The sequence below is a fragment of the Callionymus lyra genome, chromosome 11 (genome assembly GCF_982586985.1).
Source record: "Callionymus lyra chromosome 11, fCalLyr1.hap1.1, whole genome shotgun sequence".
In the NCBI taxonomy this organism is placed as follows: domain Eukaryota; kingdom Metazoa; phylum Chordata; class Actinopteri; order Syngnathiformes; family Callionymidae; genus Callionymus; species Callionymus lyra.
In genome coordinates this window covers 25,682,982-25,707,832 of record NC_141828.1, presented here as the reverse complement: position 1 = coordinate 25,707,832, position 24,851 = coordinate 25,682,982, and the positions used below count along the sequence as shown (strand labels likewise).

Here is a 24,851-nt window from a genome sequence, read left to right as displayed (position 1 = left end):
AACATAATTCCAAAAAAAACATCAACATACAGTATATTCTTTCATAGAGAGTTGTCGATATTTCTTTTGAGATTTAACCTCTTATCAGAATCAAAAACATTTATTGCCAGTGTTGGAAACACAACATAGGAATTATTAACATGGTTTGTTATTTTTTCATCACATGACAACCTTTATTTCAAGACTTAAACAGACTTATACGCTGCAGGAGGGAGAGATTCCCTCGCTCCTTCCTGTCCACTTCTCTGCCTTAAAATAATACACAAATATAGTTTTTCATTTGATTCATTCTATTGTTGTATTTGTAATGTTGAAGGTTTGTTTTTGCAATGATACTATATATTAGAATATGTTACAATAATTATTTATGTATTATTTTAAAAAATATAATTGTGTTGGTATTAAAATTATTGTTGGATTTTTATAATTTTTTATTATTATTTATTTTTAGCCTGTAATGTAATATATTTATTCTATTTCTGTTCCTGCTGTCAGCTCTCTAAAAAATATGTCTTATCTTTTTTGTATAAGAACTAAATTATTATTTTCCTTCTCCTAAATACAGATTTTTCGTTTTTTATTGCTTTTTTAGCATTTGAAGTATCTGTGATGTTATAGCTTTTAGTCGAATATTTATATTTGAAAGGCATCTCAGAACCCGCTTAAACGACACACACAAAAAGTGATACATCAACAATTTTCAAGATATAGTTATGATGATGGACCATGGTGTTTGCTGATGATATAGTGATTTCTAGAGAAGTGAAGGAGGAGTTTAAGTTGGACAATAAAAGACAGAAAGTATTTGGCACTCATTGAAGATCTTTCTCACAAATACCAAGTCTGGTTCTGCTGGAGGTGTCTGCCTGTTCAACAAGTTTCTGTTCTCCACTGTCGCTCATGATGATGGTCAGCGACGTGTTATAAAGTGCAAAAGTGTAAAGTTTCTTTAGATAACTTTGTAATGATTTTAAACTAAATAAAGTTTGATTCAATAAAATAGATCGATACTGGATCTATCTGGATCTAAAGTATGTTTCTTTATTATTACATTTTAAAAAATAAAAACAAAAACATAAAGATTAAAAAAAAAGATTATTAACAAAACTACTTCATAAAAAAAAACTCAGAATAAAAAAATGTTTAAGTGAAAAAGCTCTGACGTTGTTTTTTGTTTTTTTGAAGTGAACATAGTTTATAAGTTGTTGAAGTCGTTTTTATTTTAAGTTTAATGATGAAAGTTCTACAACTGTCACTTTTTAGCCAGAGGAACATGGAGTCTCAGGGTCCAAGACAGACACAAGTTCAGCTTCACACTCCACGTAGTCCACCAACATCATGCAGCCCTCTGGAATGTCCACGGTCGTCCCGGTGATCCTGGAAGACGAGAGCAGCAGAAGATCAGAAGGAAGTGGAGAGAGGAACTTAGTTCTGATGCGATGGTCTTACGTGGAGCAGCAGCTGAAACCATCAGACATGCAGGCGCATGCGTAACATCCATCTACCCAGTAGTCGTCTGCAGAGTAGACCGCTCCAGAGTTGTCCACACATTCTGCAGTGATTCCAGAGTACTTATTTTTAAAGGTTCCACAAACAAAACTTCTACTAAGAGCTCAACACAACTTACGTGTACGCTGGCTGTTAAACGGATAGAAGGTGCAACTCTGGCACAGGAACACCCATCCGAGCAGAGAGAAGAGCAACAGGGTTGAACGCTGTCAGGAAAGAGAAGATTTACTTGCACCAGTTATTTAAAGGTATATATCGTTCATCTGTTAATTATTTAATCCCTAAAACGTATTTTTCAATCGTTTTTTTAATTATTTTTTTATATATATTGAAGCATTTTTAGATTAAATGATTAATATGATAGATGGATAGATAGATAGATAGATAGATAGATAGATAGATAGATAGATAGATAGATAGATAGATAGATAGATAGATAGATAGATAGATAGATAGATAGATAGATAGATAGATAGATAGATAGATAGATAGATAGATAGATAGATAGATAGATAGATAGATAGATAGATAGATAGATTAGATAGATAGATAGATAGATAGATAGATAGATAGATAGATAGATAGATAGATAGATAGATAGATAGATAGATAGATAGATAGATAGATAGATAGATAGATAGATAGAAAACAAGAACAAGAATAAAGTGTGATAAAAAGAAAGTACAACATTACATCAATCTAAGTCTAAAGATAAAGAACATAGATTAAAAAAAAAAAGATAAAGGATAAAAAGACTGAGGAGAAGAGGTAAAAATGTTCTTCTTACCATCTTGGAGGGTGGACTGTCGAATGTGTCTCATCAGGCTGATGCAGAGACTTAAATACGTTGAATCACATGTAGATTATCTCAGACTGTTTGGATTAAATTATCTTTCTATTAAATTAGATTAAATTTAATTAAATGTGTTTTTTCACTCCTATTTGAATTTGAGAAAAAGCCGATGGCAGCAAGATAAACAGTGTGAAGCGGCTGCATTTACATCAGAACCTGTTCGGTGAGAGAAGACGTCTGGACAGGCGTGAGAAGAAGAAACTTGTCTTGAAAACATGTGCAGTCATTAAACACACTTGAGACGGCGACAATTTCCCGAAGGAGACCTCCTGAGGGATCAATAAAGTTTAACCTTATCTTACCTTACGACGATAAATTAAGGCCTGGAGTCAGGAAGGTACATAACATTACATTTCAAAGTGCACTAGAATTATCTCACAATGAAAAGTACAAAACTTGATTAAAAACTGAAAGCAGTTTTTTTTAAAGTGATACGAAAATAAAAAATTTTAAGACACATAATATCTGTATGAATCCAAAATTTGTTTTCCATCTAAAATTCAGGGCCACTCCTTTCATTTTATTCCATTTTTTTCTTTTCCGAGCGAACATATGATTTTTTTGTGCGTGTTTATTTATTAACAACCTTTTTTGCTTCGTAAGTTGCGTACATAAAAGAAATATAAATCCTGGACCACTCATTTCAAATTTTGTTTTCTTTCTTTTCTTTTCTTTACTGTTGTGTGTTTATTCTTGAGCAACCTTCGTTCCTGTGTTTGTCATGTACATAAAAGGCAGAACCTAATTCATAACTCCAAACACAAAAGTTTAAAAACACATACTTTTGAGGTGAACATCTACTCTGCCTTTTTCCAGTGTTTGTGCTGTGAAATCAGAAGAAACTGCTGTGACCGGTAAATGTTTGTGTTATTTAGAAATATATTCTTATATGTCTTTGAGCTGGACTGATAACATTAAGTTTGTGAAACGTGACGCACACTCACTTTTATCCTACAGTCTGTTTAAATAGCCTGAAACTTTTAAAGTTATATTGCAGTTATATTGGAGCAAGTGTGTTCAACTTGAAATGACAGGGAATGTGGTCTTTTTGATCAGAATCAAACCGACAAGGAAGCTGTTCCTTTGTCTCCCCCAAGCCTGCACTCTCTTCTTCAACTCCCTCACCCCAACAGCAGTTTGGTAAAAAAAAGATTTTAGCTAAAGGGGTTTGGGGTTAGATTTGTTCTTCAATATATACAGTGCCTTGCGAAAGTATTCGGCCCCCTTGAACCTTTCAACATTTCGCCACATTTCAGGCTTCAAACATAAAGATATAAAATTTTAATTTTTTGTCATGAATCAACAACAAGTGGGACACAATCGTGAAGTGGAACGAAATTTATTGGATAATTTAAACTTTTTTAACAAATAAAAAACTGAAAAGTGGGGCGTGCAATATTATTCGGCCCCTTTACTTTCAGTGCAGCAAACTCACTCCAGAAGTTCAGTGAGGATCTTTGAATGATCCAATGTTGTCCTAAATGACTGATGATGATAAATAGAATGCACCTGTGTGTAATCAAGTCTCCGTATAAATGCACCTGCTCTTTGATAGTCTCAGGGTTCTGTTTAAAGCGCAGAGAGAACCATGAAGACAAAGGAACACACCAGGCAGGTCCGAGATACTGTTGTGGAGAAGTTTAAAGCCGGATTTGGATACAAAAAGATTTCCCAAGCTTTAAACATCTCAAGGAGCACTGTGCAAGCAATTATATTGAAATGGAAGGAGTATCAGACCACTGCAAATCTACCAAGACCCGGCCGTCCCTCCAAACTTTCATCTCAAACAAGGAGAAGACTGATCAGAGATGCAGCCAAGAGGTCCATGATCACTCTGGATGAACTGCAGATAACTACAGCTGAGGTGGGAGAGTCTGTCCATAGGACAACAATCAGTTGTGCACTGCACAAATCTGGCCTTTATGGAAGAGTGGCAATAAGAAAGCCATTTCTCAAAGATATCCATAAAAAGTCTTGTTTAAAGTTTGCCACAAGCCACCTGGGAGACACACCAAACATGTGGAAGAAGGTGCTCTGGTCAGATGAAACCAAAATCGAACTTTTTGGCCACAATGCAAAACGATATGTTTGGCGTAAAAGCAACACAGCTCATCACCCTGAACACACCATCCCCACTGTCAAACATGGTGGTGGCAGCATCATGGTTTGGGCCTGCTTTTCTTCAGCAGGGACAGGGAAGATGGCTAAAATTGATGGGAAGATGGATGGAGCCAAATACAGGATCATTCTGGAAGAAAACCTGTTTGAGTCTGCAAAAGACCTGAGACTGGGACGGAGATTTATCTTCCAACAGGACAATGATCCAAAACATAAAGCCAAATCTACAATGGAATGGTTCACAAATAGATGTATCCAGGTGTTAGAATGGCCAAGTCAAAGTCCAGACCTGAATCAAATCGAGAATCTGTGGAAAGAGCTGAAGACTGCTGTTCACAAACGCTCTCCATCCAACCTCACTGAGCTCGAGCTGTTTTGCAAGGAAGAATGGGCAAGAATTCCAGTCTCTCGATGTGCAAAACTGATAGACATATCCGAGCGACTTGCAGCTGTAATTGCAGCAAAAGGTGGCGCTACAAAGTATTAGCGCAAGGGGGCCGAATAATATTGCACGCCCCACTTTTCAGTTTTTTATTTGTTAAAAAAGTTTAAATTATCCAATAAATTTCGTTCCACTTCACGATTGTGTCCCACTTGTTGATTCATGACAAAAAATAAAAATTTTATATCTTTATGTTTGAAGCCTGAAATGTGGCGAAATGTTGAAAGGTTCAAGGGGGCCGAATACTTTCGCAAGGCACTGTATATATACATATATATAAATTAATTGATTTTTAAAACAGTTTTCTTCGATTTAAGTAAAACATATTCTGTGTGTGGGGTCATATTTAGGGTAGGATGTATTTAGGGTGAGTCTTAGTTATTCAATTCCTAGAACATATTTTTTTTTTTTATTGAAAATACTTTTGCTTTTTTTTTTACTGAATAAATGTTTTTCCAACTAAATGATTTTATTATGAAGAGTATTTTTTTTAAAACTGAAGCAAAATTATTTTTATTAGGTTTTTCGTTTATAGACGGGATTTTTTTCCTGAATGAAGCATTTTTTGGAAAAATGTATTGTACGTCTATTTTACTGAGAATGTTCTTTTTTTTTAATTGAAGCAATTTTTTAACTGAATAATAAACCCATCTACCTTCACGAGGGATCCACAGTAAACATGAAGATGTCGTTTCTTTCATGGCTTCTGGACACTTTTCATTTATGCCGTTTCAAGACCTGAACCTGACCTGGTTACACTAAAGTTCTACTTCAAACTGAAATACTGCTTTAAATTCCCTTTAAATATCATCATCCATCTTCTTTTTTTTCAAAAATGTAAACATTTAATGATGAACAACATGATTCAATACAAACAAAGACACATAATGTAAACTATTATTTTAAAAAATAATACTTTTTAATTGATGTAAACATTTCGACTCTGGGTGAAACTGAGGAAGATACAAAACTAGGGGGAAAGATCAATTAAAAAATTGATTTGGAGAATCAATGTTTGCTGCTACATTTCATCATCTCTGAAATTTAAACTTCAATGGAAAGTTTAGTCAAAGACAGATTGTTATGGAAGTATATCAGTGAATTTAGGATTTTTACACATTTTTAAAGTTCAAATTATTTTCTTAAAGCATTGAATATTTTTTATGAATAATTTGATTTTTTTTTATTGAAAGATGGAACAATTTGTTATTAAATAATCTCATTTCTAAAAACATAAATATTTATACGTATATATTTCTTGATTAAATAATAGTATTTTGAAATGAAGAGTTTGATATTCAATTTTTTTTTTTTTTTAAATACTTAAATGCTTAAAAAACAATAACAACATTTAAATAAAGAATTCAAACACTTCAGTTAAATTCATTCAATATTCTGATGACACTGATATACTTTCATAGAATTTGGGTTTTTTAACTAAAAGTAAAGCGATAACATTATTTATCTTACATAAGAAATATTCCTGTTTAAATAAATCATACTCAAAGTAAGATCAAAGTTCTGTATCAAAAGATTACAAAATAAAACATTTCAGCCGATCATGGTCTTCATGAAGGCGGGTTTAGCGAAGGGCCAGTGGTACTGATTAGGGACCGGTCCGTTCACGTTGCACTCAAAGAAGGAGAACATGGGAAACCAGATCCGGGCCCGGCGGCTGTGCTGGTAGGCCCGCGTGTTGGCCAGTGTGTGGTAGTAGAGGAAGAGGCGTGTGGTGATGTAGAAGGCGATGAAGACGTCGATGGAGTAGTGCTCGTGGGCCGCAAGGATGAAGAAAATCCCAAATAAGTTCAGGACCCACGAGATTGTGTGGATGAGGTTCCAGTTCCGAGGAGTATCTGTAGAGAGAGAGTAACGTCAGAGGAAACATGAGGAGGACAACAGAGACTTTGAGTCATTAAGAGTCAAGATAGATTCAATGATCCATTAATATGGAAGTCAAAATATTCAACGATTCAATTTAACAATTCAAATGTTGAAACTTTGAATTTTTTTAATGAAATGATGCACTCATTTTTTTATATATATATATATATATATATATAATCTTTAAAAAAAAAGGTAAACATTGTTGTTTTTCTTTTCTTTAATAATTGATTAAATAGAAACAATTGTCATCAAAATAAAGGATTTTTTCCTCATAGAGTTTGATCTTCTAATTCTAGTGATCCAAAAATAAATATAGAGTAGCTTTCTACTGTTTTGGTATTGTCTGGTGACATTATTAAAACAACCAAAAAAAATGGATAAAAAATAAATATTTTTGAATTATTGGCATTAGAATACAAACTCAATAAGTGAAAAAAATCATTAAAAAAAAACCTAAAAAGAATCTTGATTTATTTTTTAGTTTAATTCAATTAATTTAAAAACATATTTAACCTTCCTTTGTTTGTCTCAGTGTTGTTTTGAGCTTTAAGTATATATTTTATTGAGTATTGTTTTGATTGTTTAAGCGCTTTGTGACCCTGGTCTGGAAAAGCGCTTTACAAATATAAATTACTTACTAACTTTCAATGTTAAAATTATTGAATTAAATCATTAACAAAAACCATTCAGTGGTTAAAAAGCAATTTAAATTATTCAATCCAAAAAAAATACAAAAAACAATCATTAAACAATTTTAAATTCAGTCAATATTCTGAAGACACTGATATATATTCCATATATTTTAATCCAAACACCAGACATCAAATAAAAAAAGATAATTTTTCATCAAGTCTTAAGTCCGTTTAAGCACATACATCTGGTCAAGTATAGAAAAGAAAAAAAACTCTGTGAACAGGAGCAGAAGTTTGGACTCACACTCTGTGACGAAGAAGTTGAGTAACGTGATGACAACAGTGTGTCCACTGAACATGTAGTCGCCGCACGTTTGAACTCCGGTCAGAGTCATCCCGAAACCACTCCAGATAGCCAGAGCCCTCTGGATCTTCCCCCAGGCGTCATCGTACATCTGGAAAATAACATTAAAAAATAACTTAAAGTTAGTTATGAGCTCTCAAATGCTACCACAGTATTTTCGATATATGTTTGACGGTCTCGCCTGCAGAAAGGTATCAGAGGTTGGGAGGAAACTAGAGTTTGGACCACGTCAGCTCATCCAGCTGGTGCTTGAGTCTCACCTTACTGGCACATTGCAAGTGTTGTCCAGGAACAGAGAGAGACGTGACGAACATGGTGCAGCAGCGCAGCAAGAACACAGTTCCCATCAAAGAACACAAACGCCTGAAGAGGATGGACCTGGAGGAAAAAGATGAGACGTACAAATCAAACATGAGGTTAAACTGGAACGAGTAGACAAGTAAAGATATTAAATAAACAGAGTCAGTGACATTATTATAAGGTCAGGTAAGGTAAGGTAGAACTTTTTGATCCCTCAGGAGGTCTCCTTCGGGAAATTGTTAATATTGAATTAATTTGATCGTTCAAATGTTACAATAAAGTTGCATATTTTCTTGTTTTTTGAAGAATTTGTGTTTGTAGTATCCCTGGGTCAAGGTGAATGACCTCCACCACTGCATATGTATTAATGGGAGCCAGTGATTTAACTTTAACATTTTGAATATTTTCAATTTTCTTTTAAAATAATTTAATTTTGAAAATACTTTTTTTTAAATTATTATTATTATTATTATTTTGTTTTACACATAGAGTATCATGTTCTTATTCCAACATTTTTAAAAATACATTTTCTAAATTAAGCATTTTGTATTCATAGCCTTTTGAATTTGATATAAAAAGGTGAATATAATAGTGTCACCAGACAATAATTGCTATGAAATCCGCCAAAATGAATAAATGCACCAGTGCTTGTACTTCATCATGTGATCGTCTGCACGTCGCATGATTGGCTGAAAGTATGTTCGGCCTTCAAACGTATAAACTGAAACTTATAATGATTAATTAAAATTAGATAAATAAAATAAGTTATATTAATAAAACAGTTTTTGTTTTTTTCAAGAATTGAATTCAAAAGAAAATCGAATTTTTCCAAAATAAAGGTTTTCTTCCCCCACATATTGTAATTCTAATAATACAAAGATAAATCTAAATGTTTTTAATTATTTAAAAAAAACTAAACAAATGTAACATTTCAATATACAATTTATGAAATGAAATTATTTGAAGAAAATTAATTGCTTAAAAAAACAACATGTCTTTAAATAAACTTCAACAAATATGTAAAATTCATTCAATATCCTGACTACACTGATATTCCTCCACATGAATGAAGGTATGAAGGTTCAGGTCAATACTGTGTTCAAGAGACGTCGTCCACACGTACCTGTGCTTGTGCAGCAGCACGATCAGCAGCAACATGTAACAGAGGATGAGTCCACAAGCTTCCGCCATCGCAAAAGCCCAAGGGATTCTGGGAACGCTGCGGAGTGAAACATCTGCATCAGCACCGGGATAAGAGAGGTTCGGTCGCCCGTGTGTGTACCTGTCCAGGAATATGTCGGGCAGCGGCGGGTAGGTCCTCATGTCAGGAACCCTCTCGTGGACCACGACCATGACGAAGGAGGTGAAGCCGAAGACGAACATGACATAGACGGTGCTGAGGACCGTCTTCCACACCTCCGGATCCAGTCGCCCAGACAGATGCTGCCGGTGTCGCCCGTTTGAATGTAGGTGGCACAAGTCGCCCCCGGAGCTGAAGCAAGTCCTGGCACCACTCCTGAGTCTGAGCTCCGGCCCCTGGCCCAGGTGGTCGCCCCGGGCATACCTGAGGTCCACCGGGTCGTAGCCCGGCGAGTTCTTGTCCAGAGCGTCCAGATCGGTTCCGTTTCGTTTCTGGAGGCGCCTGAGAGCGATGGTGAGCCTCTTGATGTCTCCCAGGACCGTGAGACCCAAAGGGGGTCCTCGCAGGTCCGCTTCGGTCAGAGCCAGCAGACTGAGGCCGTCCAGGCGGTGCTGATCGCAGAGCAGGTCCACATAGCCCCCGAAGCCTTCGTCCTGCAGCCACTGGGCCACACTGTTGCAGGTCCAGGTGTTGACCTCCATGCTGCTGCAGACACACTGATGTGAGACGCTTTATATACCAGCAGCACAAAGACCCGACGACCTTTGATCTTCCTACGAGAGATCAAAGGATCATCACATCCCTCGTTACTTTGAATGATGCTGTCATGATGTCATCATCTTTGATTGGTTCATTCAAACTCTGGTTTCATCAAAACTAAAATAAATTATCAATTCAAAAAATGATATTGATTTATTGACTTCATTTAACTTTCATCAAAATCTAACATTCGTTTCATAAATTTAAAAAAAATCTGACTTTAACGTATGAGTAATTTATTTTATTTCTTTGTTATTTATTTTACTCTATACTATACACTGCAGATATCCAATTAAATTAATTCATTTTATTTCATTGTTAATTTGTACATGTTACCTTTAATGTATGAGTAATTTATTTAATTATATATACTTTGTATGTCATTTTTTTTTTTTTTATTCCATTTAATTTATTTAATACACTTCAGATATTTGAATGAATTCATTTATTTAATGTTCACTTTAATGTACAAGTCACTTATTTTATTACATTTTCTAAATATTCAGATATTTAATTTAATGAATTCATTTCATTTAATTGTTAATTTTTACATTTTCCCTTTTAATGAAATTGTCACTTATATTATTGTACGGCTTTCATATTTTATTTATATTCATATTTATTTGGGTAAATATATCCTGTACTCTCAACAACACAAAAAATATTGTGTTTTAAAAAATTATAAAATATCTAACTAATAAAATAATTTATTTCGAATGATCAACTAAAATATGAAAAAACAAAATGTACAAACTGACCTGAAAACATCAAACATAACACAATATTTAATGATTTACAGTTAATGGAAAATATCTTTTTGTTTTCAAACTGTAAATGAAAAGTTCAATTTCAAGAGCTTTGCAGCTTCAAATGACTTTTGTTCTCTGGTTGCCTTGAGCTGACCTTTGACCCGCTGATAAACTCCCACAGGGCCAAGGTCGGCAGGAGAACATGTATAGGAGGTGTTTCGGAGAACGGTGGGATATCTCTCGCCATGTGTCGCTTTATCACTGGATGACACAATTTATGATAAACTTTGACACATGCAAGAACTTTGTGTGATTCTATTGTTGAGTGATAAAGGCTCTGGTCGGTTTTAACTATTTTTTAATTAATTCAGTTTTATTTAGATTTATATACAAAAAACATGTTTGTGTAAATGTTATTCATTTGGGTGAACAAATTATGTTTATAAATATTACGAAACATAAACAAATAACATCATTATTATTCTGGAGACTTTAGACAAATATTAATGAGGTCTGATGAGCAACTAGTTTGGAATTAACATTATGACCAGCTGTCGTCGAAGTGCAGTTTTGGGGCCACATCAAGGATATAGTTAACTATAAGTTTTAGTAAATTGAAATAAATTAAATTTCTTCTTCTCTTGTTTTTACCCTATTTTATCTTTAGTCTTTTGAGATTGACGTTTAACAATATTATATATTATTTCTAATCTGAGGTTTTCATTTTATTATGAAATAATTAAAAACATTAAAAAAAAAATTGTTTGGTCATGGCAAACACATGAATTCTATTTTTTTTCTTATGTGTATTAACAATTGTTGGTAAAACACCTTATCAAGTTTATATCATCTGATCTTGAAAAACATTTGTCCTCTGAACGGTGCGTTAGTAACCGAAGTGTGTCGTCTGTCAGAGACATCCATTGATACACCAGACAACAAGGTTGTTGAGGAAGTTTGAAAAGATGTTTTTTGGTCCTTCATGAAGATGTGGAAGCCTGTGATGCAACAGTAAACGATGACCCGGGTGTGGATGACATGTTGTAAATAAACGCTGATTGTTGGCTTCTGGAGTGAGAGGAAGTATGACGATGAACTTTGAACATTAAACCGAGCTTTCATCAAAATGTAAATACACAGAAAATATTTCACAATTCCAGAAAAGCCAATTATTGCTCAAGATAGGATTTACTGAAACTCATATATTAAAGTTAAAGTACTACTAGTTACTACACAACAAGAAGTGTGTTTGGTGAATGCTGGTATTAAAAGAATGACTAAGACTGATGATGTGTTTTTGAAAGACATGACTGAGAATTTGTCGGTTGGATGATTCATCCCCTCTGAGTAAGACTTGTGCAGGAAATGACTTTATCCAGACTCCACTGTCAGCCAGAGATGATCCAGAGTGAGAGCAGTCATGTCACTTCTCACAACACGGCTCTGGGAGAGTTCAGCTTCTATATTGGGGAGTCACTGACTCATAACCACCGTGACTCTTACATCCATCCCAGACCTCGCCTTCATGTGAGAGTTTAATTATCTGAATTTTAAAATCAACTGAGTTCCAAAAGAGTTCTTCAGTGTACAGTTGAATTCAACGGAACAAAAGTTAATACGGAAACTGTTAGCAGTTTAAAACCTCTTCACATATGATTGAAAATCTGCTCATTTACAATCTATGAATGTATTTTTTTTTTTTTTAGTAGTTCTATTACAGTTGAAAATTGTTTGATTACAGTTGAAAATGATTTGATTATAGTTCAAATATTGTTGGATTACCGATGAAAATTGTTTGATTATAGTAAAAAAAATGGTTGTAAGTAAGTAAGTAAGTAAGTAATTTTTATTTATACAGCGCTTTTCCAGACCAGGGTCACAAAGCGCTTAAACGATCAAAACAATATTCAATAAAGTATATATTTTAAAGGTCAAGATAAAACTGAAAATCAAGGAAAAGCCTGAACAAATAAAAACGTTTTAAGATGTTTCTTAAAGGAGTAGTAGATCCATCAAGCTGACAATTCTATGATGCATGCAAAGTCAAATTGTGTATGATTTAAAGAGTACAAATTTTAAAAAGTAAAACAAATAAAATTTACAAAATGACTGAATTTGATCAAAAGGACAATATGAATATTAAATAAATGAAAAAATAAACTTGGGTTTATTTTCGGAATTTACATCCTGAAAGACAACAAGATAACATTTGTTTTTAATGTCATCTAAACTGGAATGTTGGCTCATAAAATGAATATAATTTTGTCCATTTAACCGCTGTAGACTAAAAATCTGCTTGAGTTAAACTGGTTGTTCTGACATGAATCACGACAAGATAACTTGATCAACATGTCATCAGACATCTACAATTAAACTATTCAGTCATAAAAGTATTTTCTGTATCAATCCTACCATTCCATTCTTGACAGAAAAGTTATCAACAAACTGTAGGAGAAACTCTAACATGAACAGACTGAGGACTTAGTTTCAGGCTTTTGTTCCAAGAGAGAGTTTGATTTAGAGAAGAGATGAAGTGACACAATATTTGACAAGAAGATCCCAGTCAATATAAATACCTAGTAGAACTAAGTCTTCTGAGACTTCAGAGCCCAGAGATTAAAGTTCAACGTCAAGTCAAAAAGACAGTTTGAAAAGAGTCAAAAAGAAGAATTTTCTTACCCAACAATGTCAGGAGGAGGAGACGAAGTTAGTTTCTCTGACGAGACGAGAATGTTGAGCTGTCAACATGTTTCCAACACAACCAAACAACAAGCAGGAAGAGAGCGAGAACCAGCGAAGAAGAGGTGCCGCGTGTACACTGACCCCTGCTGGAAAGATGTACAACTTCATGCACTGATGAAGGTAAACAATGGCTAACAAATCGGAATTATACAAAACATTTAATCCAATCTTATTTAATTAATTATCTGTTTGTTAAATATTAAAGACGTCTTAAAATGAATAAACTAAGACAGAATTGTAAAGTTATTATTCATTTTATATGCCAGCTATTCATTTCTAATTTAATTCAATTCAATTTAATTCAATTCAATTTAATTAAACGTATGAACACAAATCCTTTGATACAATACAGGTAATAAATGTTTTTTCATTTTGATTATAAACATAAACATTGTCGGTGTGCATCATCTGCAGTGTGTGTTTGTGACTGCTCCCCCTGTTAGAGATCATCAGACTGTTGCTGTACAAGTCGCTTCAGAAACCACACATTAAGTCTGACAGTGCTGTGCCCAGATTTTCAGGGGGAAAATGAGTCACTCGTCATCTCTGACACCTGATAATCAAGCCTTGGCCGGGGGACAACTGACAGACGGGAACGACAAGGACTTCAAGAGCCAAGAAGTCAGAGAAAAGAGGGTAATTTGGGTCGAGCCGTCACTCTCCCAGCTGCTGGAGGTTTTACAACATCCCGTAGCCACGGAGATGAAGTTCAACCAAAGACACCTGAGTGTTCCTGCTCTCAGGCGTGCAGTCTTGTCAACACGACATCCTGCTCCCAGTCCCAAGTTTGGACTGTGGCAGTTGGGCGTCACACATGTGATCAATGTGTCAAATGGAAAATGGCAAAAAACGGTGAATTATTTTATAACCTTTGACCTTTCGGCGTTCTTCTCCCCCGCCGCAGATGTCATAAACCAGGCTCTGGCCTCAGGAGGTACTTGGTGGACTTGAGAGTTGTAGACAAGTGTTGCCACGCTTGACTTGCAGGGAGGGTGTTGGTTCACTGTGCTGTCGGCGTGAGTCTCTCGGCCGCTCTGGTCCACGCCTGCTTGATGACTCATCACCGCTTCGCTCTTCTCACCCCGTCGCCACGTTCAGGAGACATGTTGGATCTTCCCTAACAGAGGATTCTAGCGACAGCCCATTAGGCTGGATCAGAACCTGCAGACAAGAAGTTCAATTAAACACAGAAAAAAAGGACCAGAACATCCAAGAACTTATTATGGAAGAATATCAGTGACATCTGAATATAATATGGTTCTTTTTAACATTTAAAATGTTGAAACTTTGATGTTTTTTCTTATTAAACTATTGTTTTTTTTGCATAAACAAAAGTTTAAATAACTGAATATGTTTCTTCTTTATCATACCACATTTCTGTTTTCAATTTAAAACACTAAAGTATTGAATTTAGAACATTTATTTTAAATTGTTGTACAACAATACAGTATATCTTGATACTGTAGAAACAAGGATATATTTGTAGTATTGTCGAGTACTGGACTCTGGTGTTGCAGAATTTACAGACCACATGACTCCGAAGTCGTAACTGCTTTCATTTGTTTTGAAACCAAAATATGTCCAAACATCAGCTTTAAAAGCTGTTGGAGTAACTGTATCTGTGCACATTATACCAGTCTGGGGTGGCCAGTGGCCTGTATTATGCTGTGGTGTGTTTGTGTGTTTGATCTATGTTTTTTATACATGCAATTTGTTCCATCTGTCTGTCTGTCGGTCTGTCATCTCATTTAAATTAAATTAAAAAAAAATCTAATTGTTTTTTATACAATTTATTGAAATATAAACTATAAAATAACTATGATAACAATAAATAATAATTAGAAAGACAAAAATGCAATGCTGTTGAACAATGTTTAAAAGACACTGAAGTCAACTTCACCGTCATTTCGACTTTGGTGTCTTTTGAACTGAGCTGCTTTGTGACTTCACCAGTCCCTGTGTGTTAAATCACACGACCTCCTTTTGTATGTTGTCACTTGGCCACCATTACAATAAATAGATCCCATCAACAAGGAACTGAGGGATATGATCGGGGCCGAGCTAACAGGAAGTGTTTCCTCATCGTGTAAAGACGTTTTATAAAACTCTAAGAAGGTCCCAGTGTTTCCAGAATAAAAGTATTCATAACCATGGTACCCCCCTCAGCACCCCCTGAAGTGTCCTGCAGACCCTGAAGCATGTCTTAACTGGACAAGTCTAGCGATCATTCTACCAGGTGAGTGAAACAGTTATAAACACTGAAGGCTAATTTTAGAGACGCTCGCTTCTCAACTCAGCAGCTGCTCACGCCGGTCACTGGAGTCTGGTCGGGAGGGGAGGAGGGTCCAGACGGCAGCGCTGAGAAGAGTCCTCTAGGTCTGCTTTTTTTTGTTGTTGTTGGAGAATGGCAACATTAAACCAGCCCAGGGACCTGGTGATCGTCAAAGATCTCGAGCGCATCCTGGACTCTTGCACCCTGGAGCTCTCAGCTGTGGACGAAGTCTGCCCGAACCTCTACATCGGGAACGTGTGAGTGGTTTGTATGGAAGTGTTTCAGTGACATCAGGATATTCAATTTTGAATTTAATATTTCAAATATTGACACTTTGAATTTTTTCATTGAAATGTTAACGTCAATTATTAGTGTTTTTAACAATATATTTTCTTTTTTGTTACTTCCAAATATTTTGTTATAAACTTAAAAAACTAAAACAGAATTATTTTTTATTTTTACATACAGTTTGATATTTTAAATTCAATATTCAGATTTTTTTTCTAAACTTTATCTTTTTTAACTTGAAACCTTTTAAATTCAATATAAAAATGTTGGTACAATAGTGATGCCAGATAATACTAAGTACCGAGTACCGAGCTTATTGATAGTTTGCTTCTACATTGTCACATGACCATCTGCGCGTCGCATGATTGGCTAAAAGCTCGGTATTGTTTTGGTATTGTTCGGTGACACTATTATTCCAACATTTTACATTGAATTTTAATTTTATAGGTTACAAATTCAAAATATTTAATTGAGATCTAATTGAAAATGTGTTTTTGAATTATAGGAATTACAATATCATACTTTGTGTTTTTAGAAAATGTTTTAGAGATTCTTTTAGATTCACTTATTTACAGAAACCAAAACAAACTCAACCTCCAATAAAAAAAATCAATTGAATTATTAAAAAATTCTTAAATGCTGAAAAATTCAATAAAACAGTTTTAACATTTGTAGTATAAATTCATTCAAATCACTGATATACTTCCATAGGTCTTGCTGTAGGGAACTCTTTATTCAAGAAGATGTTTGTTACCTTCTCTCAGAGCCGTGGCCCAGAACAAGAAGAGGTTGAGCGACCTGGGCATCACTCACGTCCTCAACGCAGCTCACACCAAACAGGGCAGCATCGGAGACCAGAGCTTCTACGGCAGCTCATGTGTTTACTACGGCATTCCAGCTGAAGACACGGAACACTTCGACCTCAGTCATCACTTCAAACCTGCCTCTGACTTCATTCACAACGCTCTGACCAAAGAACAAGGTAAAACAAATTCAGAAGATCTCCAGAGGGATCAATAAAGTTTATCTATCCATCTAAAAGTATGGAGAAACATCGGTGACAATATTGAATTAATTTTACATTTTCAAATGTTATAACAAATTATTTTTTAATTATTTAATGAATAATTTAATATTATTATTTCTATATTAAAAGGTTTCTTTAGTCTTTTTTTTTTTTTTATAATTTAGCTTTAAACATTTTCAATATATACTTTTTTTTTTAAATAAATCCTTTGTTTGTTTTTTTTAATAATGTTTAAAAAAATGTTTTGTAGCGTTTTAAATTCAATATAAAAAGATGGCACTATTATACCAAAGCTATGGATTAAATTATATTAAAGATATATATTTTTTCGAACCATTGGAATTAGAATGCCAACTAGTAGGTTCTGAAATAAATAAGTTTTTAAATATTTGATTAAAAAAAAATTATAATAAAAATTTAACCTTACATAAAGTGAATTTAATTTTTTTTTTAAATTAAACCCTTTTATTTTACAAATCATTGAATTACATTGTTCAATTTGAAATAAAAAAAACTTCCAATGTATAAATTATTAAATTGAATTGAGTTTAATTGAAATATTAAATCCAATCGTTCAATACTCTGATACATTTCAATATAGAAGTTAGACTATCCTCGCTTCTCCTGACAGGGAAGGTGTTGGTGCACTGCATCATTGGAATGAGTCGCTCGGCCTCCTTGGTTCTGGCGTTCCTGATGTTGAGGCAGCGACTAACACTAGCAGATGCTCTCAAGCTCTTGATCCAGAAACGGGCGATTTACCCAAACAGGAACTTTCTGTTGCAACTCCACAGGCTGGACGGACAGCTGAGAGTTAGGCGGAGTCTCTGTCCCATCTTATGATCCCTGCTCCACGTCTCTTCAGGGTCATGTATAGAATCTATGATGTACGGTGGCTGGGAGGTCCAAAACAGGTTTGAAAACTAAATTAGTTTTAGGAAATTTGTTTTGCACCTAAACGTCGCCGAAATAAGCCACAAGTTGCACAAGGTGTTGTTTGTTAAGTCGTTTATAGAAGATGACTGTGAAGACTTTTCTCTTCCAGTTACACAATCAGAACCAACATGGCTGCTCTTTCTTCCTTATTCTGTGTTTGTGGAAATAAAGACTATATTACATTCTGATCATCTCATCTCTCCATCCCTCGCTCATGTGCCCTTCAAATACTCCCATCAACACTATACAATCTTTTTATCGTCTTACGTTATTTAAAAACAAGATAGAATGTTCTTGTGAAGCCATTTTAGGAAAAAGAAAGAATAGAGGAGGAGTATGTGTTTGTGTGATTTGTGTCTTTTTGTTGGAGTTTTCTGTAGGTTTGTGTATGCCTGTGCTGGTTTAATGTGTGTGTCTTCGTGATGCCGTTGATGTGCGTTTGTCTAACAGGGAGGTGTGTTTGTGTGTGTAAGTATGTTGGGGTGTTGTGTGTTTTGTGGGTGAATGTGTTGAGGTGTTGTGTTTTTTATTGAGTGTGTTGGAATGGTGTGTGTTTCGTGTTTAAAAATGTTGGGCTTGTGTGTGTGTTTGGTGTTGTGTGTGTTGTGGGCGTCTTGGGGTGTTGTGTGTTTTGTGGGTGAGTGTGTTGGGGTGTTTGTGTTTTGTGGGTTAGTGTGTGCTTTTAGTGTGCTGTGTGTTTTGTGGGTATGTGCTTTGAGTGTGTTGTGGTGTTGTGTCTGTTGGGGTGTTGTGTTTTGTGGGTGAGTGTGTTAGGGTGATGTAAGTTTTGTGTGTAAGTATGTTGGGGTGTTGTGGGTTTTGTGGGTGAATGTGTTGAGGTGTTGTGTGTTTTTTTATTGAGTGTGTTGGAATGGTGTGTGTTTCGTGTTTAAGAATGTTGGGGTTGTGTGTGTGTATTTGGTGTTGTGTGTGTTGTGGACGTCTTGGGGTGTTGTGTGTTTTGTGGATGAGTGTGTTGGGGTGTTTGTGTTTTGTGGGTTAGTGTGTGCTTTTAGTGTGTTAGGGTGATGTAAGTTTTGTGTGTGGTGTGTGATTTGAACATCACAACATTAAAGATGTTAGAAAGTTAGAAAACTTGTAAATCAGTCTCATTTGAAAGTGGATTAAGTCACAAATATTAGCACATACACATAGCACATAGAGACATACACCTGTCCACAAAAACACACACACACACAAAAACATGCACGCACAAGCACACCCACACACAAACATGCACACATACAAACACACCTGTCCAGACAACACAATGGTGACCAACAACTTTACGTCCACAGACTATTTGTGGTGCAAGATGGTTGTGACGAACAAATGTGTGTGTCAGTCTGAAGACTAAAAATAAAGAGTTGAAGACACAACTGAGGGAGCAGTTACACTCGTGTACACACACTCAGTGTGAGCTGCTGAGGAAACATCAGAAGAGGTAAGCGTTGTGTGTTGTTGATCCAGGTGTGTCATCACTATTACTGACACAACACTTGTGAAGCTTCAGCCTTGATGACAAGTTGTGTGTAAGACGCACATTTAGTTTCCTGGACCTTTTGTTAATACTTGTTTACTCTAGCAACAACAACAACACAAGGTACAGGCTCAGTGTGGTAGTGGAGAAAGAGCTGAGCCAGAAGGCTAAAATCCTCAGATAATGAAAGGAAAGAACAAGAGCGCAGATAAAACTGATCACATACAGATGTTCTTATATTTAGTTTCTTTATTAAAATATTGTCTTGTTTTTCCACACTTTTTTAAACTTTCATCTACATTTTCATGTCAGCTTGTGAATATTTATTAATTCATGACGCATTACTGACCGGTAAGTATTACCTGGGGACCTCTGGTCATTTGTTATAATTACGGAGAATGTCTGAGTTTTAAACACGTGCGAATGCGCCATGTCTTTGATTTGTGATGTATTAATTCCACGGAAAATGACCTATTGTAACTCACCAAACATAGACGTCAGGTGATAAAACTGATCCCATGTGAATCCGCCTGTCCGTGTTTGTAATTATGAATGCGGCAGATATGGCACTGTAACAGACTTCTAGGCACTCGCCATTGTTTTAATATTTACTTCCGTTGTTTTATTTTGAAGAGGTTGAAAGGGAAGTAGATCGCGTTCGTTTTTGTGAAATTTATGGATGACTCGCTGTTTGCATAAATTGAGAAACGAAAGAAAACTAGAAAGATTGCATTTCCAGAAGAAAATGCAGTGTGAATGCTGGCCGTAGCTGTAGCTGTGCAGTAGTAGTATTAGTAGTAGAAGTAGTAGTATTATTATTAGTAGTAGAAGTAGTAGTAGTATTAGTAGTAGAAGTAGTCGTGGAAGTGTAAGAGGAATTTATAGTTAAAGTAGAAGAAGTAGAATTAGTAGTAAAAGGGAGAAGTAAAGTAAAAGTAGAAGTAGAATTAGTAGTAAAAGTAGAAGTAGTATTAGTAGTAGAATTAATATTGGAAGAAGTAGTAGAATTCGTCGTAAAATTATAAGTGGTAGGTCAAACTGGAAGGAGTTGGACATGAGTTGTAGAGTTTCCCCATTGAAATTAATGGGGTAGAAGAAGAGGAATAAAAGAAAGAATGGAAGAGATAAAAGAGAAGTTTTCCACAGACTAAACACAAACTATATCTACACAATGAGAGAAACTAAAGTTTCATATTACCTCTGGGTTTTGAACCCAAGACCTCAGTCACCAAGAGCGAGGTTCATACCACGAAATGAACAGAGTTTTATTTTTTCCTATAGCTTGTCAAGTCCAACTCTTGTTCAGGTTCCAAATGACAACTCAAACGTTTCACTCAATCACTTTTATTTTCTTTCGGATTGTTAGTTATTAGGTTGTAAACCTTTAAAGACGGATAAACACAACATTTTAATTATCCATTTAATTTAAACATTCTAAATTCATTTTAAATTAACTTAAACATTGAAACATTTTGAATTCATTCAAATAATTAAACATTCAAATATTTTAAATTAATTTAAATTAATTTAAACAACTTCATCAAATATTTTAAATGAATTAACAAGCACTAAATCAAAGTAAAGAAAACATTTCACCGACCATTGGCGTCTTTGGACTGAAGCCATTGTTGTGAACTTGGAGCGTCTTCTCTCTCTGACTGACTGACTGAGACCCTCCATTACCTCACAGTTCACAAGTGCTGCTCATTAGTGACAATGACTGAAGCAGCTGCTGCTGGTGCACTCTGGGAAATGCAGTTCTTTCACACACTGAGATTCAACTTAACAGTATTGAGCAATGGTTCCTGTATTTTTGATTTTGTCTTTGAGTTCTTCATAGGTTCTAAAAACATTGTTGTCTCAGTGCATCAGTGAATCTGTGATCCATCGCAGGGTCTGGTTGAGGAAGTCATGTGTTCATTTATCCACGATTGCTTTCACCTGATCAATCGTGTCATCTTGGTCTTTGTTCAACAAGTAAACCTGGACGCTCTTGTTTTGATTCATCAACTGTTTACTTCTGCTCCAGGTTCTTCTAAAAGGAACTTTTTCCTGCTCCAGCCACACTGTACTTTATTATTGATCTGTTTTTACTTTCTCCACTGTAGTATTACTTCAACTGTAAAGTGTCTTCAGATAACTTTGTTGTGATAACACACTTTAAATTAAATTATTATTATTATTATGAATTACTCTCAGTACTAGTACTACAGGTACTCGTAGTAGTATGAGTATTCGTAGTACTAGTACTCGTAGTACTAGTACTCGTAGTACTACTCGTAGTACTACTCGTAGTACTATTAGTACTTGTAGTACTATTAGTACTTGTAGTACTAGAACTCATAGTACTAGTACTCAAATAAGTACTAGTACTTGTCAAAGTAGTACTAGTATTCGTAGAAGTACTACTAGTATTCGTAGAAATACTACTATTTGTACTACTCTACTAGTACGTGTAGTACTCGTAGTAGTACTAGTACTCGTAGTACTAGTACTCATAGTAGTACTAGTATTAATCGTAGTAGTAATTGTATGTGTGGTACTCGTAGTAGTACTAGTATTTGTAGTACTTTTAGTAGTACTAGTATTCTTAGTAGTACTAGTATTTGTAGTACTCGTAGTAGTTCTACTATTTGTAGTAGTACTCGTACGTGTAGTTCTACTAAGAGTGAAGGAGTAGAGGATTGAAGAAGTGGAGGAGTGAAGGAGTAGAGTATTTAATGAGTAGAGTATTGGAGGAGTGAAAGAGTGAAGGAGTGGAGGAGTGAAGGAGAGTATAATTATTGGTATAACTATAGGTATAAGTATAAGTATAACTATAAGTATAAGTTTAACTATAATTATAAGTATAACTATAAGTATAAGTATAACTATAAGTTTAACTATAATTATAAGTATAACTATAAGTTTAACTATAACTATAACTATAAGTTTTACTATAATTATAAGTATAACTATAAGTTTAACTATTGAGTAGTGAAAGAGTGAAAAAGTGGAAGAGTGAAGGAGTGGAAGAGTGAAGGAGTGAAAAGAGTGGAAGAGTCAAAAAGCGGAGGAGTATAAGCATTCACACAATGACTATTTTACAGACATCGCTCATCCCGTGTGAATGAATTTAAAATAACACTGAAAACCATTTCCATGGACAAGTTCTCAATCAACCTCTGTATATTTTTGGACTGTGGGAGGAAACCGGAGTAAACCCACGCAACACAGGTAGAACACAAAATTCCATTAAAAAAACAAATTAATTATTTTTTCACACTATTGAAATATAAACCATAAAAGAACTATAAGAAAAAAATGGGGTGGACTTATGTTTGAGCTGGTTGGACATTGTGATGCGTGTGAGTTTGGAACGGTTGGTCACAGAAAGCATATTAAAGAAACAGGTGGAACAGTACAGACAGATGGCTGGGATAATGCTGTGGTAGAGTAACTTTTTGTTTGTTTGTGGTTGGTAACTGTGTTTTGGTAGTCCAGGCTGGAATGTGTGTTTGCGAGGATTGCTAGGATGGCCGTGTCGTCAGAGTATTTTAGATATGTGGTGGGAGAGATGCTGAGGCAGTCATCCGTGAAGAGAGTGAACAGGAAGGTGCTTAACACACAGCCCTGAGGGACACCGGTGTTGATGGTGAGTGCAGGGGATGTGCTTGAGGCCATTATTGATGCTTGCAGTCTGTTAGTGAGAAGGTGCAGCTGAAGTCCACAAAAAAGTATTCTGGCAAAATTACCTGGGAAATCCAGGTGCAGCCGGCTACAGCATCCATCTCTGGAACTGAAATAAGTCACGTTGACATTATTTTAGCTTTAATGGGGAAAAACAAAACCATATTTTTAATATATATATATATTTTATAACCAGAACAAACTATAATCTAAGAGTTCTGCTCTCTGGTACTGACCACTGCCATAAGATTGAGCCATATATGACCCTCCTGGTGTCCGCAGCATGTCGACGGGCGTGGTGAAGTCCAGGGGGAGGAACCCGTACGCGGCGGTGCGAGTGGACCCGGACAGCGACTACATCACTCCGGGGACTCTGGACTTGGAGCAGCTCTTCTGGACCGGCGCGCCTCCAGTCCAATTCACACATGTCAACGAAGTGTGGCCCAGAATGTTCATCGGGGACGAGTGAGTGGATTAAAGTCAGGTGGCCTTGAGGCTCTGTAACAGGTTGTGATTGGAGCAGGAAGACGGCCCTGGAGAGGTCCGGCCTGAGGGAACTGGGCGTCACACACGTGTTGAACGCAGCAGAAGGGAAGTGGAACAACGTCCTGACTGGACCCGAGTACTACTGTGACCTGAACATCCAATACCTGGGCGTGGAAGCGGACGATAAACCCACTTTCAACATCTCCCAGTTCTTCACTCCTGCAGCACGATTCATCCAGCAGGCCCTGAGTCTCCCCGACAGTGAGTGACCCTAATATGCAGGGCCGGGTCTAGGCAGGGGCAAAAGGGGGCCTGGCCCCCTCAAATAAATGTTGTGCCCCCTCAAACTTACATGTAAGTAAGTAAGTAAGTAACAGCACAATGCCCCCTCAAGCTTTGTGGCTGCCCCCTCATACATGCCTGTCTAGACCCGGCCCTGCTAATTTGCCTCCAGTGTATCCGAGAAAGTAACGCTTTATCTGTCCAGACAAAATTCTGGTGCACTGCGTGATGGGCCGCAGCAGGTCCGCGACCCTGGCGCTGGCCTATCTGATGATGGAGCAGCAGCTGACCGTTGTGGACGCCATCGATCACGTCCGGCAGAGACGCTGCATTCTACCCAACCACGGCTTCCTCAAGCAGCTCCGAGCTCTGGACATCTCACTGCAGGAGGAGAAGCTGCAGATGAAGCTTCGCTTGAAAGACCAACAAGAATGAAAATAATACGTTTTCTTTTTGTGTTGTCATGGAGTGAAATCACCTAAGATGCACAACCTTAGCTCTGAGTGACCAATCAAGCTGCTAACATTGGATTCTCCTGACAGCTGATGATTCGTCTGTCAGAGACTCGGAGCAGAACAGCTGCTGGATTTTACAGGTTTCGTTTCTTCAACCCCCCACAAAAGTTGCTTCAATCGAAAAAAATTGTTTAAAAAAGAAATGCTTTGAAAAACTTTTGACCAGTAAAGAAACCGCGAGACAGATTGCGAACAAAGAGAGTAAATTAATTTTCTTTTCTCTACATGTTTCTCGGACTGTGTTCAATCGAACTACAGAAGTTTTATGTCGAAAAAAACGACCATGAATGCGTAGCGTTAAAACCAGTCGATATAAACCAATGGTGGGCTGTAAAAATATGAGGAAAAAAAAGTTTAGCTGAATAAATGTATAATTCTTCTGAATAAATTCCGTAGTGCA

The 24,851-nt window shown here is 36.0% G+C and overlaps 4 protein-coding genes across 7 annotated transcripts; 2 read left to right on the top strand and 2 right to left on the bottom strand.

Moving 5' to 3' along the window:
* Nucleotides 1–1,194: 1,194 nt before the first annotated feature.
* Nucleotides 1,195–2,352, bottom strand: msmb (microseminoprotein beta). The gene is made up of 4 exons (XM_087802856.1): nucleotides 2,297–2,352; nucleotides 1,628–1,715; nucleotides 1,450–1,552; nucleotides 1,195–1,377 (listed from the first exon to the last, which is right to left on the bottom strand). The coding sequence occupies exons 1-4, from the start codon at nucleotides 2,297–2,299 to the stop codon at nucleotides 1,260–1,262; spliced, it is 312 nt and encodes a 103-aa protein (XP_087658982.1). The 5' UTR covers nucleotides 2,300–2,352; the 3' UTR covers nucleotides 1,195–1,259.
* A 3,445-nt stretch (nucleotides 2,353–5,797) lies between these two features.
* On the bottom strand, nucleotides 5,798–13,521 carry LOC148069765 (sphingomyelin synthase-related protein 1-like). Of its 2 annotated transcripts, none has more exons than XM_087803139.1 (6): nucleotides 13,434–13,521; nucleotides 9,388–9,951; nucleotides 9,229–9,324; nucleotides 8,066–8,183; nucleotides 7,746–7,896; nucleotides 5,798–6,778 (listed from the first exon to the last, which is right to left on the bottom strand). In XM_087803139.1, exons 2-6 carry the CDS (start codon nucleotides 9,945–9,947, stop codon nucleotides 6,474–6,476), a joined length of 1,230 nt encoding a protein of 409 aa, XP_087659265.1. In that variant the 5' UTR covers nucleotides 9,948–9,951; nucleotides 13,434–13,521; the 3' UTR covers nucleotides 5,798–6,473. The 2 variants fall into 2 exon arrangements, with proteins under 2 accessions (XP_087659265.1, XP_087659266.1); XM_087803140.1 differs by having other exon boundaries at nucleotides 9,388–9,948; nucleotides 13,434–13,515.
* A 2,035-nt stretch (nucleotides 13,522–15,556) lies between these two features.
* Nucleotides 15,557–18,207, top strand: LOC148069764 (dual specificity protein phosphatase 13A-like). Of its 2 annotated transcripts, none has more exons than XM_087802369.1 (4): nucleotides 15,557–15,732; nucleotides 15,797–16,025; nucleotides 16,821–17,038; nucleotides 17,715–18,207. In XM_087802369.1, exons 2-4 carry the CDS (start codon nucleotides 15,901–15,903, stop codon nucleotides 17,924–17,926), a joined length of 555 nt encoding a protein of 184 aa, XP_087658495.1. In that variant the 5' UTR covers nucleotides 15,557–15,732; nucleotides 15,797–15,900; the 3' UTR covers nucleotides 17,927–18,207. The 2 variants fall into 2 exon arrangements, with proteins under 2 accessions (XP_087658495.1, XP_087658494.1); XM_087802368.1 differs by having other exon boundaries at nucleotides 15,794–16,025.
* On the top strand, nucleotides 16,915–24,846 carry LOC148069763 (dual specificity phosphatase 29-like). Of its 2 annotated transcripts, none has more exons than XM_087802366.1 (4): nucleotides 16,915–17,038; nucleotides 23,451–23,633; nucleotides 23,692–23,915; nucleotides 24,142–24,846. In XM_087802366.1, exons 2-4 carry the CDS (start codon nucleotides 23,452–23,454, stop codon nucleotides 24,369–24,371), a joined length of 636 nt encoding a protein of 211 aa, XP_087658492.1. In that variant the 5' UTR covers nucleotides 16,915–17,038; nucleotide 23,451; the 3' UTR covers nucleotides 24,372–24,846. The 2 variants fall into 2 exon arrangements, with proteins under 2 accessions (XP_087658492.1, XP_087658493.1); XM_087802367.1 differs by lacking the exon at nucleotides 16,915–17,038 and adding an exon at nucleotides 19,416–19,463.
* Nucleotides 24,847–24,851: the final 5 nt, after the last annotated feature.

Coding starts and splice junctions, on each gene's coding strand:
- LOC148069765 (XM_087803139.1), bottom strand. CDS start 9,947: ATGGAGGTCAACACCTGGACCTGCAACAGTGTGGCCCAGTGGCTGCAG. Junction 8,184..9,228: donor GTGCTGCTGCACAAGCACAG/GTACGTGTGGAC, acceptor TTTTTCCTCCAG/GTCCATCCTCTTCAGGCGTT. Junction 6,779..7,745: donor CAACTTCTTCGTCACAGAGT/GTGAGTCCAAAC, acceptor CTCTCTCTACAG/ATACTCCTCGGAACTGGAAC.
- LOC148069764 (XM_087802369.1), top strand. CDS start 15,901: ATGGCAACATTAAACCAGCCCAGGGACCTGGTGATCGTCAAAGATCTC. Junction 16,026..16,820: donor AACCTCTACATCGGGAACGT/GTGAGTGGTTTG, acceptor ACCTTCTCTCAG/AGCCGTGGCCCAGAACAAGA. Junction 17,039..17,714: donor CGCTCTGACCAAAGAACAAG/GTAAAACAAATT, acceptor TTCTCCTGACAG/GGAAGGTGTTGGTGCACTGC.
- msmb (XM_087802856.1), bottom strand. Junction 1,553..1,627: donor GTTTAACAGCCAGCGTACAC/GTAAGTTGTGTT, acceptor GAATCACTGCAG/AATGTGTGGACAACTCTGGA. Junction 1,378..1,449: donor GGTTTCAGCTGCTGCTCCAC/GTAAGACCATCG, acceptor CTCGTCTTCCAG/GATCACCGGGACGACCGTGG.
- LOC148069763 (XM_087802366.1), top strand. CDS start 23,452: ATGTCGACGGGCGTGGTGAAGTCCAGGGGGAGGAACCCGTACGCGGCG. Junction 23,634..23,691: donor AGAATGTTCATCGGGGACGA/GTGAGTGGATTA, acceptor TGATTGGAGCAG/GAAGACGGCCCTGGAGAGGT. Junction 23,916..24,141: donor GGCCCTGAGTCTCCCCGACA/GTGAGTGACCCT, acceptor TTATCTGTCCAG/ACAAAATTCTGGTGCACTGC.